The sequence below is a fragment of the Chiloscyllium plagiosum genome, chromosome 41 (genome assembly GCF_004010195.1).
Source record: "Chiloscyllium plagiosum isolate BGI_BamShark_2017 chromosome 41, ASM401019v2, whole genome shotgun sequence".
Lineage (NCBI taxonomy): Eukaryota > Metazoa > Chordata > Chondrichthyes > Orectolobiformes > Hemiscylliidae > Chiloscyllium > Chiloscyllium plagiosum.
In genome coordinates, this window is record NC_057750.1 from 3,929,476 (window position 1) to 3,948,904 (window position 19,429).

The 19,429-nt window shown below is 46.3% G+C and overlaps 1 protein-coding gene across 1 annotated transcript in view; it reads right to left on the bottom strand.

Moving 5' to 3' along the window:
• Positions 1–17,252: 17,252 nt before the first annotated feature.
• map3k10 (mitogen-activated protein kinase kinase kinase 10) overlaps positions 17,253–19,429 on the bottom strand; it is a 71,882-nt gene continuing 69,705 nt past the window's right edge. The window contains exon 8 of the mRNA XM_043680662.1: positions 17,253–19,361. Coding sequence (XP_043536597.1) covers positions 18,937–19,361 — 425 coding nt within the window. The 3' untranslated portion in view covers positions 17,253–18,936. The remainder of the gene's footprint in view (positions 19,362–19,429) is intronic.

The window sequence follows — 19,429 nt, forward strand, 5'->3', positions numbered from 1 at the left end:
CCACCATCCACCACACTCTGGGGGAGTGTATTCCATGACCCTTTTGAGAGAAGTAATTTCTTCTCATCTCTGTGTTTGAAATCCACTGCTCCTTGTCCTAAAACTATGACCTCTCGTTCTAGACTGATTGAAAAAATCCTGCAAAGATGTCAGCACCACACAGCACCCCCCCCCACACACACACACACCGCGAAGACCCCACCAACCTTGGCTTGAAGCACACACCTTCCTGTGGGATGGCTGACCCTAATGCATGTGATAATTGCGTTGTCACACTCCGCAATGCATGCAGCTTGCCTAGTGGTTGCTCCCAGAATGCGACAGAATGGAACCTCAGACCCTCTGGTGAAGGCGCCCGGGTTTGAAAGGGAAAGTGAACGTGGACTTTCTGCTCCAGCTCCCCTCATCCCTCACACTACACCCCTGCCCAGCCTTGAACACACTGCCAATTTGCCTGTTGTCTGTCTGGCCTGTGTCCTTCCCTCAGCCCAGAGGGGTGTTCTGACATGGGGAGAAAGTTGAAGAAGAAATTGGGTGGACGAAACGAACCAGTTTGACGGGTGGAAAGAAAGATCTGTCTTAAGGTGTCATGGAGCATGTCTTCCACCACAGAGTGCCCTCAATTATTATCAGCTATTGCCAGCACACAGCCCATTGGTGAAAGCCCCACACAATGGCCTCCAGTAAATGTGGACAACAGAAACCTTGCCCATGGGTTGGAGAACTGATGGGAACTGGTTTCACTTCCACTGGGGGAAGGGTCAATTAATGGCCTAAGTGAAGCTGCCCCTTCAGATCCACATCTTTGGGGGAGGGGGCAAGAGAGAGGTTCAGGGGGATGGGGCTATTTGTTAACTTCTGGGGACACGGGAGACCCATGTACACCCCACCAAGCCCTTGAGCTACCATTAGTGAGACTGGGGGAGAATTGGCTTCCAGTGATAGGAGCCTAATTGACAATGAGTGAGCAGGTGAAAAACCATTTCCTGCCTCTGACTAATTTCCCTGTCTCCTGCCACGCCCTCTCACCTCTCCTGACCCATGTGCCTCCTGCTGCTGAATTGACAGGACAAAATTCCATCTGGGTACTTCTTCCCAAAAGCAACAATCCCAAACGTGTCTTGAAGTTAATTCCCAAATCTCCAAACCAATTATTTTAAACCTCTGATTGGTTGCTGGGTCCCAGTAGAGTCTGGCATTGATCTTCCACAATTCTCTGACCCGTTTGGTTTTTTTTAAGAAAATGGGCCATATCACCAAAAGATGTCAAAGGTCAAATGGACGATAAAAGGCAAATGACAACCATGGACTCACGGTGTTCATCACTGGAACTTTCTGTTAAGAAATGGGGAGACAACCTAGATTTGATTGTAGATTTGAAGGTTTATATTTAGAATGTGATATTATAGAGTGTTATACTTTTAATAAAGCATCCAAAAGTGATCAAAATCCAATGTTCCACTTTGATCATTTTAAATTTGTGTTTTGATTATTTTTGCTCAAGTGGGCATCATCTAATTAATGTAGGTTTGGGAAAGATCCCATTACGACTGGAGGATTACTCCGGGAACTGTGCTTACAATGTTTCATCTACAACTGGGGTGTCCTGAAAGCTGGCCATACAGCCACTTGACTCGATAGCCTCCTATCCCAATCATATTCTCTGTTGCCCTTTTTACCTGTTTATCTGACTCCTCTCAAAATAGTATCATAGAAGTGACCTTATTTGACCTTATAGAGGTTTATAAAACCATGAGGGACATACATAGGATGAATAGCCAAGGTATTTTTCCTAGGGTAGAAGTGTCCAAAATTAGAGGATATAGGTTTAAGGTGGGATGGGAAAGATTTAAAAGGGACCTAAGGGGCAACATTTTCACACAGAGGGTGGTGAGTGTATGGAAAGAGCTGTCAGAGGAAATGGTGGAGGCTGGTACAATTGCAACATTTAAAAGGCATCTAGATGAGTATATGAATAGGAAGGGTTTAGAGGGATATGGGCCAAGTGCTGGCAAATGGGACTAGATTAATCTAGTTTATCTGGTCAGTATGAACGAGTTGGTGTAAGGTCTGTTTCCGTGCTGTACATCGCTATGACTCTATGTGCCAAAACCATCCATAATCTCCAATACTCAGGTGAAAAAAAAACTTCTAATTTCCTTTAACGCTTCTCAGTGAGAACATGCAATGTTCTACAATCCTAGTGAGACATCTATTAGTTCCACACAGCTCAAAGCAATGTTCAGCTAGGGTTCAGCGAAAGCACTCACCGACTCAGACTTTGTGAATTCAAGTCTTTTCTCTGTTTCAATCTCTCTCTTCCCTTCTTAACCCATCGATCTCAGTCTTTACGTACCAACTGTCCAATCATCTCAGCTCCAGGATATCTCCGTAGGGGTTCCTCAGGGTGGCTATTTTCTGAATGGGCAGTAAGTAGGACTTGAAAATAGGCCTTCCAGCTCAGAGCTAGGGACACTACCACTACACTGCAATAGCCCAGTTGCTCAGGGTACTGTTCTAGGCCCAACCTGCTTTATCAAAGATCAGAAGTGGGGGTGTTCACCGATGATTGCACAATGGTCAGCACCATTCGCCATTCCTCAGATACTGAAGTGGTCCGTGTTCAAATAAAGCAAGACCTGGACAATATCTGGGCTTGGACTGACAAGTAATATTTATAAACCACAAGCACCAAGAGATGAACAACTCCAACAAGACAGAATCTAACCATTGCCCTTTAACATTTATTAGCTTCACTATCACTGAAATCCCTCACTATCAACACTCTTGGAATAACCATTTACCAGAAACTGAACTACACCGGCCACATAAATATAGTGGCTATAAGAGCAGGCCAGAGACAGGAATTCTGCAGTGAGTAACTCACTTTCTGACTCCCAAAGTCTGTCCACCATCTACAAGGCACAAGTCAGGAGTGTGAGGGAATACTCCCCACTTGCCCTGGATGGGGGCAGCTCCAACAACACTCAAGAAGCTCAACACCATCCAAGGACAAAGCAACCCACTTGACTGGCACCACATCCACAAGCATCCATGCTCAGTGCCGCTGTCTATTTTTCTTTTTTTTAGTGCGGTAGTGCTTATTTTTTCCCCAGCACCCATGGTGTGTGTGTGCAGGTGCGAGACACAGTGAAAGACACAAAGTGCACGAATCTTTATTCAAATTCAAGATAGGAAAACACCCGAGTGGCCAGTGACAAACACTGCCCTTCACATCAAAGGACAGTGCCGCTGTCTATTCTGAGGAGATGTGAAACTGGATTGGCTAGAAGTAAGCAGATCTGTGACATTCCTTAAGGATGATCCGAGCGATCAGCCCGTGTCCTGGCCAAATGTTCCTTGCAGGCTTACAACAGCATGAAATAAGCTCAGATTTCTGTTGACCTGGTGTGGGATTTATGGGATCTTGCTATACATCGGCTGCTGCACTAGGTCATGTGCCAAGGGAGATTGCAATTCAAGACCAAGAGATGCAGCCAGGCACTACATCAATGTTATGCTTCCTTCCATTACACACTCCCTCTTTTTACTCGTTCGCAGGACATGGGTGTCACTGGCTGGGTCAGCACTTATTGCCCCTCGAGAAGTTGGGGGTGAACTGCCTTCTTGAACCACTATAGTCCGTGTGCTGCTGGGACACTCGCAATGTCCTTAGGGAGGGAATTCCAGGGTTTTGACCCAACAACACTGTAATATATTTCCAAGTCGGGATGGTGAGCAACTCAGAGGGAAAGACTCCATGTATCAGTGTCCGTGAATTTTGTCACAGTGAGTCCCGGTATGTGCGTGTGTCTGTTTCAGGAGGTGTTTCTGTATGTTGGAGTGTGAATATTCAAACATGTGTCTGTCTGTGTTTCTGTGTGCGTCTGTATGTTTGCAACTGTGTGTGAGGGTGTTTGTTGGGTGTGTGTGCTTGTCTTTGTCTGTTTTTGAGTGTCCGCGATTCTATTTATAAGCAAGGATTTGTCTATTTTTCCACTTTTAAAATTGCCCATGTGTGAATGATGGAATCATTAATGTCAGGTAACTAAATGCTTCTCTCTCACAACAGGCTGTGGTTGTTTCTTCAGAACTGCAGCAGAATCTGAAGCAACATCAATAATCCCATCACTTAATCGATCACAGCTAAGACAGTACATCTTCCCTGAGACTCCTCACTAGATTACCATTGGCTAAACAAGGGAAGTGTTGCTCTCTGTAATGTTTTCTGTGACTCTCTCTGGAGTCTTGCAGGAGGGGGCCTAGTGGACTCCAGGCAAACACACCAGGAAAGTCCACATTCAAACCCGAACCCGTGTAACGGGTTGCCTGTGGCATGGCCTCATTTTCTTTGCATTCAGAAGGACAGGACTCAGGCTGAAACTCAGTGACTTGTGTTGGTTGGGGTGTTGGGTGAGGCCAGTGTAGTGAAATGGGCAAGGAATCCTTAATAAACAACAAAAGAACTGCAGATGCTGTAAATCAACCACAAAAACAGAAATTGCTGGGAACACTCAGCAGGTCTGGCAGCGTCTGTGAAGTGGGATCAGAGGAAGGGTCACTTGACCCGAAACGTTAACTCTGATCTCCCACCGCAGATGCTTCCAGACCTGCTGAGCTTTTCCAGCAATTTTTGTTTTTGCAAGGAAGCTTTACTTGGGAAGATATTGGTGAATGAATGTGATCCAGTTTGAGTGTAAGTGATCTCTGTTGCTGAAAGCAGCACTTGCCTGTAAACTGTGTCCAAAACCTTTGTTATTTGCCTTTGAATCCAATTCACTGAGGCCAGAGAACTGCTCAGAATTTGGTTCCTTGGGCTTTTTTACAATGACAGCTGTTTCACACACAGTAAAGTGCTATTTAAAGTGTTAATAATGTTTTCTCTCGAGCAGATTGCTAAAACTGTGGCACTCGCTCGGGCCATTTCAGAGGGTCGTTAAAAGTCGATCACAGTGCTGTGAGTCTGGAGTCACATGTAGGCCAGACCAGGTAACCTCCTTAAAGGTTATGAGTGAGCCAGATGGGTTTTTACTCGGACTGCAGATGCTGGAGATCAGAGTCTAGATTAGAGTGGGGCTGGAAAAGCACAGCAGGTCAGGCAGCATCCCAGGAGCAGGAAAATCGATGTTTCGGGCAAAAGCCCTTCATCCTGATAAAGGATTTTTGCCTGAAATGTCAATTTTCCTGTTCCTCGGATTCTGCCTGATTTGCTGTGCTTTTCCAGCACCACTCTAATCCAGATGGGTTTTCATAAAAATCGATAGTTGTCATGGTCATAGTCACCAAGGTTAGCTTTATCATTCCTTTTAATAATTATTTATAACATATTAATTTAACTTATATTCCTACCAGTTGCTGTGGTGGGATTTGAACACGTGTCACTAAAGCATTAACCTGCTTTACTAGTCCAGTGACATTAACCCCCAAAATCCTGGAAGCCTCTGCCAAACAGCACAGCGGGGATCCCTACATCACACAGACTGCAGCAGGTCAAGAAGACTGAGGGTTTCAGGTACATAGTTTCCTACAGAGGTAGACAGGGTGGCTAAGAAGGTGTTTAGCACTCTCGCCTTCATTGCTCAGACCTTTGAGTACTGGAGTTGGGATCGTTATGTTGAGGTTGTACAGGACATTGGTGAGGCCTCTCCTGGGGTACTGTGTCCTGTTCTGGTCGCCCTGTTATAGAAAGGAAATTATTAAATTGGAGAGGGTGCAGAAAAGGTATACCAGGATGTTCCTGGGACTGGAGGGTTTGAGTTATAAGGTGAGGCTGGATAGGCTGGGACTTGTTTCACTGGGTCATAGGAGGTTGAGGGGTGACCTTATAGAGGTTTTTAAAATCATGAGGGGCATATATACAGTGACTAGATAAGAAAAACATAGATAGGGTGAGGGAGTTCAAAATTAGAATCATAGAATGGCACTGTGCCACTGTGCTGCCCCGAGGGCACGAGGGAACTTGGGGTCATATTTTTAAGGTGAGAGGAGAAACATTTAAAAAGGACCAAAGAAGCAAGTTTTTGACACAGAAAGTGGTTCATATAAAGTCATAGAGTCACAGAGTTGTACAGCACAGAAAAAGATCCTTCGATCCGACTCACCTGTGTCAACCAGATATCCTGAACCCATCTAATCCCATTTGCCGGCATATGGCCCACATCCCTCTAAACCCTTCCTATTCACAATGCCTTTTAAATGCTGTAATTATACCAGCCTCCTCATTCAATACACACACTAATCTTGGTGTGGAAAAGTTGTCCCTTAGATCTCTTTTAAATCTTCCCCCTCTCACCCTACACCTATGCCCTCTAGTTTTGGACTCCCCTACCCTGGGGAAAAAAGACTTGGCCATTCATCCTACCTTTGCCCCTCATGATTTTATAAACCTCTACAAAGTCACCCCGCAACCTCCAACACTCTAGAAGAAGTGATGGAGGCGTATACAGTTGGAACATTTAAAAGAATAGGAAAGGTTTAGAGGGATATGGGCCAAATGCCGGCAAATGGGAATAGTTCAGTTTAGGGAACGTGATTGGTATGAATAAGTTGGAGTGAAGGGTGTGTTTCTGTGCTGTATGATTCTATTACTATAAGGCAGCTCACCACCACCTTCCCCAGGGGCAATTAGGGATGGGTGATAAAGTCAAACGTACAATCTAGATACAACCTCAAATTCAGGGATGCTGTTGTCCTGAGGTTTTCTGTATTTTTCATTTTAATTTTAATCTGTACCCTCCCTAATGACATCAGTGAGGTTAAAGGATGTGTTTAGGATCTATTATGCAAAAAAACGGACTCAGGATCAAAAGTAAATATTGATTTTTTCAAAAAATAACTTACATTATATCATAAAGAATTGACAAAAGATTAAACCCAGTTCCTGGAAGTGACTTGTGTGTTGTTTGCCAGTAACCACAGAAACAGTCTCCAATGGTAATTGTGCATCAGCCCAAGGTAAATGAGACACCTGCAATTCATGAATTTAAAACACAACAAAATCTAAAGGGAAAAAATTGGAGGCGGGAGGGTTGGAAATGTTGTCAGTGTGACTGCATGATATGTCAATCAGCTTCATTTGGTTCAAAGCAGGTTCTCGAATGTTCCTTAGTGTCAGACAAACATGGCCGTCACTCTGTAGAGAGCAGAGCTGGTCACACACAGTAGGCCCCGACACTGCCTGTCAAATTAAATAATCGCACCATGTTTTCTCTAAAATTCTCAAAGCTGTGGGAAGATGGCCCTTGTGAGATCCTGAACAGGAAAGGAATCAAACGGGGAGATGTCGGTAATGTGGGAATGTTGAGTAGGAGGTTTATGGGACTCTGGTAATCTAGGGCCCAGGCTAATGTGGTGTATCTGAGCAACTCAGATTTAATGGCCTCTCTAATGGCCATGCCCCGACAATGACCATTTGTTGGTCCAACAGCCTAAGGTTCAATCCTACTGAGATTGTGGTGACTTACTCCATCAGCCATCAGGAAGCAGCCTGCATTTGTATAACGCCTTCAACATGAAACCTCTCGGGAGGACAATCAAGCAGAGATGGAAAGGGGTGAGACTATTGAAGGTCTTCCTATAAAAGGTTTAGGAGTGATCTGATTGAAGTTTTCAAAATATCAATAGAAAAAGGCAGGGTTGATAATGATAAACTATTTCCACTGGTTGGAGATTTTAGAACCCAAGGGAATAATCTAAGAATTCAGGAGAGATACTAGTAAGCACTTTGACACACAAAGGGTGGTAGAGGTTTGGAACTGTCTTCCACAAATTGCAATGGATACTGGATCAGTTGTTAAGTCTGAGTTAGATCTTTTTTATTAAGCAAAGATATTAAGGGATATGGGCCAAAGGCAGGGATATGGAGTTAGGCCACAGATCAGCCATGATCCCATTGAATAATGGAACAGACTCGAGAGGTTGAATGGCCAACTCCTGTTGGAAATGTGAACAGGAATCTGAAAGTAGGAGTGTTGTGGGACTGGTTTATGATGGAGGCCAGTGAGTATGGGGAGTAAGGGGAGTCAAAGGAACTTGGTATGAGTTAGGGTAGAGTTTTGGATGAGTTCCAGTCCCCAGAGGATGGAAGGTGTGAGTGTGACCTGTGATAGTCATTGTAAACATGACAGAGACACAGCATGAGGGTCTCAGTGGCAGAGGGAGGGCAGAATCAAGTGATGATGTAGAAATGGTTTTGCTGGTGAGTGAGAATTGAACATCATGGCACATCACAGGTCATTAACCAATCAAAACGTGCCACTGAACCACAGAATGAGATATTCAGACATCCGATCAAAACAATAGATCAAAGACCTGGGTGGCACAGTGGTTAGCACTGCTGCCTCACAGTGCCAGAGACCTAGGTTCGATTCTAGCCTCGGGCAACTAGTCTCCATTCTTCCTCTGGCAGCTCAGAGGAAGTGGTGGAGGCTGGTATAATTACAACATTTAAAAGGTATCTGGATGAGTATATGAGTAGGAAGGGTTTAGCGGGATATGGGCCAAGTGCTGGCAAATGGGACCAGATTAGGTCAGGATATCTGGTCAGCATGGAGGAGTTGGACTGAAGGGTCTGTTTCCGTGCTGTACAGCTCTGTGACTCTACGACTGTGTGGAGTTTGCATGTTCTCCCCGTATCTGCGTGGGTTTCCCCCGAGTGCTCTGGTTTCCTCTCACAGTCCAAAGATGTGCAGATTAGGGTGGATTCACTGTGCTAAATTTAGTCCCACAGTGTCCAGGGATTTACAGGGATACTATTTGGAAGATTGGTGCAGACTTAATGGGCCGTAGCCCTCTCTCTGCACCATTGGGATTTTATGAAGAGGTAGGTTTCACAGAATGCCTTAGAGGAGGCAGACGAGGTAGAGCATTATAGGAAGGGGATTCTGGAATTCCGGTGGGGTGGGTGGGGGGCCCAAGCAGCTGATGCTGTGATCACCATTAGTGGGCTGGGGTGGGGAGGGGCGAGTGGTGCAAGGGAAGCCATTGTTTGGAAGGTGTGGTTGGGGGGGATTTGGGGAAGGGTAAGAATGTTTGTCAAGTACTGAATGGAAGATGGTATGGGGTCTTCAGCATGGTCCTGAAGATGAACAAGACCCACATTTGCTCCTTCTGTCAAGCTGTTGATTTACATAAATGGAAGGGTCTAATTCATGGGTTTAATGGTCATGTGAGTTACCAGCTTTCTGATGTAGAGAATCCCATAAGTTCACTGCCCTTTGAGTGAAGAAATGTTTCCTCAACTTGGTCCTAAATGGCCTATCCTGAGGGAACCTAACAACAGAGCAGCCCTATCTTTTTGATCCTGAGACTGTATTCCCTGGTTCTAGTCTTCCCAACTAGGGGAAACATCCCTCCTGCTATGAGTCTGTCCAACCCTCTCAAAGTGTTAGTGTCTCAATGAAGGAAATCCTTATTCTACAAATCTCCAGTGAATACAGTCCCAGGCAAACCGACCCTCCAAAAACAAACATCCATACCAGGAACCAGGAATCCAGGTCAACTCTCTCTGAGCTCGGTCTGTGGCAAGTGACCTTATCGAGGTTTGTAAAATCATGAGGGGCATGGACAGGGTGAATAGCCAAGGTCTTTTCCATGGGGTGGGGGAGTCCAAAACCAGAGGGCATTGGTTAAGGGGAGAGGGGAAATATTTAAAAGGACCTGAGGGGTAACTTTTTCACATAGTGGGTGGTGCGTGTATGGAATGAGCTGCCAGAGGAAATGGTGGAGGCTGGTACAATGACAGCATTTAAAAAGCATCTGGGTGGGTATAAGAATAGGAAAGGTTTAGAGGGAAATGGACCAAGTGCTGGTAAATGGGACTGCTTCAGACTGAAATGGGACTATTTCAGTTGGACCGAAGGGTCTGTTTCCATCCTATATGACTCTATGACAATATCCTTTCTTAGCAATGTAGAGGATGTGGCAACCAATTTGTGCACAGCAAACTCCCATTAAACAGTAATGTAATGACTAGATATTTGTTTCTCTTGATGTTGTGCATGTGATAAGTATTGATGTGGAAATCCATGAGGGTTAACACCGGGCACAGCCCCTCCTGCTGTTAGTAAACACTGCACTTGATCTCAGCTCACACATGAACATTTCCAACCTCGTAGACTTCATTTTGGAGGCTGTGTTTGTGTGGCCTCCTTCCTCCATCGCACAGCACCTTGAGATTCCTTTTCTGTATTTTCAAATTCAGCTGCATTTGTGATTCTGTCCAAAAATAGCACTGGTTGTGTTGCTAGGTTACCAACAGGAGGATACGCACGCTTCATTGGTTGGTGTCACAGTGTCTCCTTCTTCCAAAAGGGGTGGTCACTGCAGCCTCTCACTAACTGTACAGGATCGGAGGCGAGGGGGGAGTGGGGGGAGAGGGATGGCGGCAGGGGTCTCAGTGTTGGACGTTCACCTGTCAGGATCATGAGCAGCTGAAGCTCTGATCCGCAGGACCCCACCCTGGCACATCTGAGGGGCGAAGAAAAACTGTGCATTCACATAGCGCCCTTCAAGGCTGCAGCACTGTACAGGCAACGGAGTAACTCTTCCAAATGTGTTCCCCGCTGTAACAGAAACTAGGAGCAGGAGGAGGCCATTCAGCCCATTGAGCCTCCCCCTGTCATTCAACATGAATGTGGCTGATCTTTTACCTCACCGTCGTTTTCTGCTTTCTCTTCACAACATCTAAACCTTTACCAATCTCTTCTTTGAATGTATTCATTGACTTGGCCTCCACAGGCTCGCTACCCTCTCGGGTGAAGAAATGTTTCTTCAGCTCAGTCCTCAATGGTCTATCCCATTTCCTGAGACTGTGTCCCCTGGTTCTAGACTCCCTCACTGTGGGAAACATCCTTCCTGTATCCAGTCCTGTTGGAATTTGATACATTTCAATCAGATTCCCTTTCATTCTCTTAAATTCCAATGAATATGGTCTCCTCAGATGACATTCCCAGAAACCCAGTGCAATCTTCCCTGAATTAGGTCTATGGCGAGTATATCCTTTCTTAGCAATGTAGAGAAGGTGGTAGACGATTGCACACATTAAAGCAATCATGTGCCAAGGAGATCACTTAATGTTGATCACGAGATAATTATTGACCCTGATAAACCGGAGAAATCTCCCCCGGCCCCCTTCTGTGAGGATGAAGCATCTAATGGCCTATACCAAGAATTTAAGGTTTGACTTACGAGGAGAGGGTGGACAGATTGGGCCCATCCCACTGGAGTTTTGAAGAACGAGAGGTCATTGTTATTGCAGCACGTAAGATTCTAAGGGAGCTCGACGGGTAAGATGCTAAGAGGATGACCCCCCCCCCCACCCCCGCCGAGGGGTCACAGTTCCAGGATAGAAAGATCCCTGGAGACGAGGAGGAATTTGTTTGGAAATCCCCGTCTCCCGGCAGCTGGTGGAGGTGAGGTCTTGGAATACATTCAAAGCCGATTTAGATGGATTTTCAATGGATGGGGGAGTTGAGGCCTCAGCTGGGTCAGTCCTGATCTTATTGTCTGGTGAAGCAAGCTTGAGGGGCCGAATGGCCTACTCCTCATTTCTCAGTTACGCCACGTTACACACCATGAAATCTTCAGAAACACAGCCAGAGATAGCGATCCCAGGACCCAACATTTGTATATACTTGAATACTGTCTCCTGAATGGATGATAAATGGGTGATGCCTGATATTCAGTGTTCAATAATCTTACTGATTATATGAAGAACGTTCAAAGCCCTCCCCTCCCTGCCCCCCCCAACCAAGAAAATGCCTTAAATTACATTCAGATCAGGAAGAGACTGTAGAATCACTTCAGTGTAGAAGCAAGACATTTGGCCCATTGAATCCACACCAATCCTCCAAACAGCATCCCATCAATACCCAACCCCCCACCCCATAACCCTGCATTCCCCATGACTAATTCACCTGGCCTGCACATCCCTGGTTACTACAGGCAATTTCCCATGGTCAATCCACCGTAATCTATACATCTTTGGATTGTGGGAGGAAACCCAGGCAGACACAGGGAGGACATGCAAACTCCACACAGTCACCCAAGGGTGGAATCAAACCCAGGTCCCTGGTGCTATGAGGCAGCAGCACTAATCACTGAGCCACCGTGCCCCAGCCATTCAGCCCATCGTGCCTATACTGGTTACAAACGGTCCATTCAATCTCCTGCCATTTCACAGCCCTTTATTCACAGCAGTAGATCAGAGTGCTTCAAGTGATTTTTTCCAAAGTTTTTTTTGATCAAATATTTCCCTGCATCTGCAACTCTCTCAGGCAGAGTTCCAGACCCCCATCGACTTCTGGGTAAAAACATTCTCCTCAACTGCTGTCCAAACTTTCTGAGAATTATTCTAAATCTGTTTCCCCGGTTACTGACAGCTGCTGAGGGAAACTGGTCATTTATTTCAAACTTAAAGAAGCTGACTTCTTATTTTCAAACAATAACACCTGGTCCTTTCTCCACCCTTTGCGCAGGACCTCTGTCCACCTTAATGAGATCTCCCTCGGTCTCCTCGGTTCCAAAGGAGAAAAGCTCCAGCCTTTCCTCACCACTTCCCCAGCCATGGCAACACCCTCGTAAATCTCCTGCCTACCCCCAGCCCAGTGAAAAGATTCATGGGAATGGTTCCAACTTTAGTGATGTGAGCAGAGAGACAGAAGACAGGAGCAGGCTTTTTGGCCCCATTTCACCATTCATGGCTGATCATTGAGCTGAATGCTATTCCTTCCCCCCCTCCACATCCCTTCATCTCCTTTAGCCACAAGAGTTATAGCTACCTCCTTCTTGAGAACGCGGTGTTTTGGCCTTAACCACTTTCTGTGGTAGTGAATTCCATTGGCTCACTGCTGCCTGGGTGAAGACGTTTCTCATCTAGAATAGAATCCTCACAGTGTGAAAACAGGCCCTTCAGCCCAACAATTCCACACCAACCTCCAAAGAGTAACTCACCCAGATCCATTCCCCTAACCTATTATTGTACATTTATCCCTGACTAATGCACCTAACCTACACACCCCTGGACACCACAGACAATTTTTTATGGGCAATCCACCCTAATCTGCACACCTTTCGACTGTGGGAGGAAACCAGAGCATCCGGAGGAAACCCACACAGACAGTAACCCAAGGGTGGAATCGAACCCAGTCCCTGGTGCTGTGAGGCAGCAGTGCTAACCACTGAGCCACCGTGCCACCCTCGATCTCTGATCTAAAAGGTTCACCCCTTATCCTTAAACTATAACCATTGATTCTGGACTCCCCCACCATCGGGAACATCTACCCTGTCCAGTCCGGTTGGAATTTTATTGGTTTCTAGAGATCCCCCCCCCATTCTTCTAAACTCCAGTGAATAAAATCCTAACTGACTCAATCTCTCTCATACGTCACTGCTGACATCCCAGGAATCAATTTGGTAAACCATTCTAATGTGAAACTAAGGTGTAGGGTGTGACAGCTGGGAGGGAATTCCTGTACTGTATCAGTGGATCACAATTGGATTATAAATCTTAACCCTGGTGCAATCCCGAAGCAGGTGATCACAGACTGGACACCAGAGGACTAAGGGCAGATTTCATTGAGGCATTCAAAATCATGAAGGACCGGGTAATGGAGAAATTGTTTCCATTGGTGGAAGGATCGAGAGTCACAGGGTCACAGGTTGAAGTTAATGGCTTAAAGAAGCGATGGTGACAGAAGGTTAAAGGTTCTGAGTTGATTGAGTAATTTGGGTCTGGCAATTCCTGCCTAAAGAGTGTACTGGACGCAGATTCAATTGAGGCTTTCCAAAGGGAATTGGATTGTTTACCGGGAAGGACGAATGTGCGAAGTTATAAAGGAGAAGACGGGGGAGTGAAATCACTGAACAAATTGCTTGTTGGGAGATCTGGCCCAGAAACAATGGGCCAAATGACCACCTTCTGTGCTGTGCAAATTGAGATTGTGTGTGGTCACCTGCTTCAGAACTGAGTGAGGGACTCTCACCGTGGCCTACCTGAGTGTCTGAGACAGTGTAGGGGGTAGGGTTCCCCTGCCAACTTCCATACCCTGCACTCTGGTTACAGTATAGAAACAGACGCTGCCCAGAATAAATCCAGTTGGTTAACTTCAGGAATATTTGTGGATATCCAGGCTCAGGACAGCAGTAAAGTATCACTGGGGGGCGGGGGGGGGGGGAGCACGCGCTCCACTCTGAAGCAGAGGATTGTGGGCGCAGCCACCTCTAGAGACTCAACCCAAACATCTCCCAGTGCCACTCTGTATTTCAGAAGAAACTTTAAATCCTAGCCTGCCCTCTTAGGGGAGTATAAAAATCCCATGCTATTCCTTGGAAGAGAATGAGAATTACTTCCATTGTCCTGGCCAATCGCTTACCCATTGGATATAAGAAATCATGAGGTTATCTCACAGCGGTGTACTGGAAGTTTGCTCTGCACACATTGGCTGCCATTTCACCAAGTGAGTGTATTACGAAGCACTGTGGCTTGGCCTAAACTGGTGAACACCATCTCACAGATAGCTGCAGAAATAAAAATTGCTGGAAAAGCTCAGCAGGTCTGACAGCATCTGTAGAGAGAGATCAGAGTTAGTATTTTGGGTCAAGTGACCCTTCGTCAGAACCACTCTGAGGAAGGATCACTCAACCCGAAATGTTAACCGATTTCTCTGCACAGACTCTGTTACACTCACTGAGCTTTTCCAGCAGTTTCTGGTTTTGCTTCTGATTGACAGCATTTGCAGTTTATTGGGTTTTTATAAACAGACAGACACAAGTCTCTCCTGCCACTCGCTTTCGAAGGACCCAACCCTGGCTCCACACTGCCACCTTCTGGTGGTCAGGGTGGGTGAAACCTCAGAGAACATCTAGTTCACCTCCTCCCTCGCCAAGAGGGACCCAGCAACAGGATGAGCTCAAATTTAAAGGGGGGGGGGGAGGGGAAGAGCTTGCTATTCGAGTCTCCCTGACCCCCATACGAAAGCCACCCAGAAAAACTAGCTGAGCTTCCCCAACACGTGAATATGTGGTTTTTAATCATAAGACCATGGGAACTAGGAGCAGGAGTAGGCCATTTGGCCATTTGAGCCTGCCCCCCCATTCTATAAGATCATGGCTGATCGTTATCATGGACTCAGCTCCACTTACCCGCACTCCCCTCACCATAACCCTTAATTTTACGGTTCAAAAATCTATTTTTGCCTTAAAAACATTCAGCGAGGTAGCCTTAACTCCTTCCCTGGGCAGGGAATTCCACAGATTCACAATCCTCTGGGTGAGGATGTTCCTCTTCAGCTCAGTCCGAAACCCGCTCCCCTTTATTTTGAGGCAATGTTCCCTCGTTCCAGTTTCACCCACCAGTGAAAACAACCTCGCTGCTTCGATCTTATCTGTTCCCTCTATAATTTTATATGTTTCTAAAATATCCACCGCACCCCCCCCAACCACCATTTTTCCAAATCTGGTTAACCCATTTAGATATGTTTACACGTCCAATGTCAGATGGGAATTGTTCCTGGACATGCTAGCTCAGAGGGAGGGACACAACCACAAGGTGACAAGACACCCTGCGGTGCTTTAATCACGAGGTCAGGACTGGACGATCCCAGGGACTTCACAATCAACAAACAACGAGGCCAGAATTTTAAGGAAGAGTCAAACATCAACAAATAAGTTTAATTTCTTCTACAAATCACAATCACCATTGTCCTCACTGTATAACTTAAGGATAAATCAGCCATTAAAACCTGGCAATTTTGTTTTATATAATTTACATGTATTTACATCGAGATGAAAGTTTTAAACATCCTTCCAGACTGCTTATTACATCTTTTAGAGTCGATACATCTCATGAGATGTCCTTGCCCAGTGAACAAATGGTCACATCATTTCCTGCTATTTACAATAATTTACAGAATTAATTAGTTTCTCAACTCAAGACTGCACAGTTATCCAATGCTAGCTGGTCCAACTTGTGACATCCTTCTGAGGGGTGACCTTATAGAGGTTTATAAATTCATGAGGGGCATGGATAGGGTAAAAAGTCAAGGTCTTTTCCTCCGGGGCGAGAGAGACCACAACTAGAGGGGTTAGGTTTAAGGGAGAGGGGAAAGATTTAAAAGGGACCTAAGGGGCACATTTTTCATGCAGAGGGTGGTGTGTGTATGGAATGAGCTGCCAGAGGAAGTGGTGGAGGCTGGTACAATTACAACATTTAAAAGGCATCTGAATGGGTATATGAATAGGAAGGGTTTAGAGGGATTATGGGCCAGGTGCTGGCAAATGGGACTAGATTAATCTGGTCGGCATGAATGAGTTGGACTGAAGGGTCATTTCTGTGCTGTTTGACTCTATATTCTCACCTGGACCGTCTTTAATGGAGTTGCAATACTGACAGTGAGCACCAGGAGGGGCTGCGACCCAGGATTTGTTCTGGTGAGCATCAGAAACAAGTGCAGCACAGATCAGGCCTGTGGCGAAATTATATTTTCCCAAGCACTCAACAGGTTGAATTCCAGAGAATTAATGCAGAGTAGGACTCAATCCTGAAGATTTTCTTTAAGAGGTGGGATAACATTAATTCTCACCCCAGCCTTTCCTCCGTCTTTTTGTAGTGGCTTATCTAATTAGTTCTATGGCCCCAGAACCTTCAAAGGTTTCCTTCTCCAAGGTAGATTCCTTTCAAGGAGCTGACACAGAGGGGATGGATCGAATGGCCCCCTGCTGTTCAAATCCCTTTTGGAAGTTCCTGTTTGAACATCCCCTTGCAGACAGCGCATTCTGGACCACACTAGCACTTCTTAATTCCCCTACAATTCTTTTACTGAACATTTAAAATCCATCTCCTTTTGGTTATCAAATCTTTTGCCAGTGGCATAATACTATTTCTTCTGTAAAAGCCCTCTATCACTTTGAATGCCTCAACTGCAACTTTCCTGCTTTCCGGAGAAAATTATAGCCTGTTAGTCAATCCCCATCAAGGTAAGTAAGTGTGCAAATTCACATCCTGCCGAAGGTCTGATATGGACCAAATTACTTCAGAACGAGGTCAAAGCAGTGATTATTTCTCTTCTTTTCACTGGCTGTGGCTGTCACTGGCTGGGCTCAGCATTTATTGCCCGCTCCTAGTTGCCCCTTGAGAAGGTGGGGGTGAGCTGCCTTCCTGAAGCGCTGCATCCCACCTGCTGTGGGTTGACCCACAATGCCCTTAGGGAGGGAATTCTGGGATTCTGACCCAGTGACACTGAAGGAACGGTGATATATTTCCAAGCCATGATGGTGAGGGGCTCAGGGGGGAATTTGCAGGGGGTGTGTTCCCATGTATCTGCTGCCCTGTAGATGGAAGTGTTTGCAAGATGCCAAGGACATACCTTTCTAATGATCATCTGGGATGGAAGTGTTTGTGGGTTTGGAGGGTGCTGTCTAAGGACCTTTGGTGAAAGTTTGCAGTGCATGTCATAGATGGTACACCCTGCTGCGACTGAGTGTTTGTGGTGGTGCGAGTGGTTACCCTTCCTTATTTACTAAACCAATTCACTCTGTAATGTGTGACTGTTGAAGGAGAGTTAGCTAATTCAGGAACACAGGGGCCTGAAAGATCTCATTCTGGCTTTTGATTGACTGGGGACATTGCAGATGTACATCGGACGGTCGAGACTTAGATCAAAATGCAATGTTCTTCTCTTTCCCCCTTCGACTGGAAACACATTTGGATGAATAATTGGAATCTGTCGGGGGTCTCACTCGATCCCAAGACCTGGATTTCAAGCATACTCCAATTTCTCAAACGGTGCATGCTCAGTGAATGAGTCTGCACCCCCTCAGTGAATGAGTCTGCACCATTGAGATGTGTGCAACACCAAATAGCTTCCCTCGCTCAATAACCTCTTCTTTTAGCCGTTCCCCTCCGCATCCCTAACATCACCCCTTCCCAAAAACAGTGACGTCAGGGATACAGTGCTGTCTCTGATGTGGCTGGTGTAATCTTCTCCTGGATAATGAGGGATGGACAACTAAATGCTGTTCACATCCCATGGAAGAGAATGTAAACAACAATAAACTGAAGTGATGGGTGCTGTATCCTGTTTGACAGGGAAGACGACAGTATTGCTGACCCAGGATGATCCCCAAAACTTCCAACCAAAGTTTTTACAGCGGGAGGTTATTTTTACACTTGCTGTCCCTCCCCACTCCCGTATCCCCAAACCTTCTGTGTCGCTGGGACCAATATTACAGAAAATCAACCCGTCAAGATTGGCTTTCTGTTTGTCAATTTGGCAAAATAACTTTCCAAAACCCAGTGCTACAAGCTCTCCCGCCCTTTCCTGGTGGATGAAGAAAGATAGAGCAAGGAAAATGGAGACTAGACAAGGCCACTATCATCACAGTCCCAGCTATCTAGGGCTGCCAACCATCTAGGGTTCACCTCGAGTCTTCAGAAATTGACAATTCATCTTCAGACTCCACCACCACTGTGACAAAACTCCAAGAGAGAAAATAAAAATTATTGCGCTGTTCTTTTGACGTGTTAATGGTTTAAATAAATATCGTGGAGAGCTGAAAATCTGACTTGTAGCTGGATTTCACAGGGTGAAGCCTTCACAAGTAGACCCTGTGAGAGTTGGCAACCCTCAATCCACCACAAACTGCTTTGAAAGGCTATTTTGGCTAAAATATTGCCCACCCCACCCCATGACGCCCACCAGGAAGGTAACAGAAGGGGTCCGTTCCTGTTGATGCTGAATGTTTGAGCACTGAGGCCCTCTCATTGGTTGACTCTCATCAATCAGGCAGTTGGTGTTTTGGCCTTACGGGTTGGACAGCTCAGATTTCAAACCGTTGAATCGGAACACGGGGTCATGACACGGCAGGTCAAAGGGCAGAGATGCTGCAGGTCTGTTGGAGGGTCGGTTTCCAGGATGACAGGCTTGCGGCCTAGTGGTGTCAGCGCATGTGACCCTCCTCCACGCTGTAAATGGACTTTTTATGGAGGGCCAGGTCGGCTTGGCAGAGTGGGACCGTCCCATCAGCCACCTGCCCCTCGAGGTCGATGTCCAGCAAGCTACGGACACAGCCGGTGTCCAGAGCGGATGGACAGGAGGTGCCGAGGCGCTCATCCCCGGAGTCGGTGTTGCTGGGGGTTTCGGTGCTGCTGCCCGGGGACGCACTGTGAGTCCTGGTGAAGGAGACAAACCGCCAAGGGTCAATCCGTGGGCGGCTGGCCGAAGGCCGGGGTCTCGGTGCAAACTCCAGGGTCTTTGGCCTCTCCAGGGCCGCGTCCCTCTCCAACGTTTTCCGCCGCAGGATCGGGGGCAGGAAGGAGTTGGGGTCTGGAAGACGTGGGATCTCAGTGGAATCCTTGGGAACACCTTGGGAGCAAAGAGAAGGAAGAAGTGAGTGGATGCAGGTCTGGACAAGAGGGGGAGGGGTGGGGGAG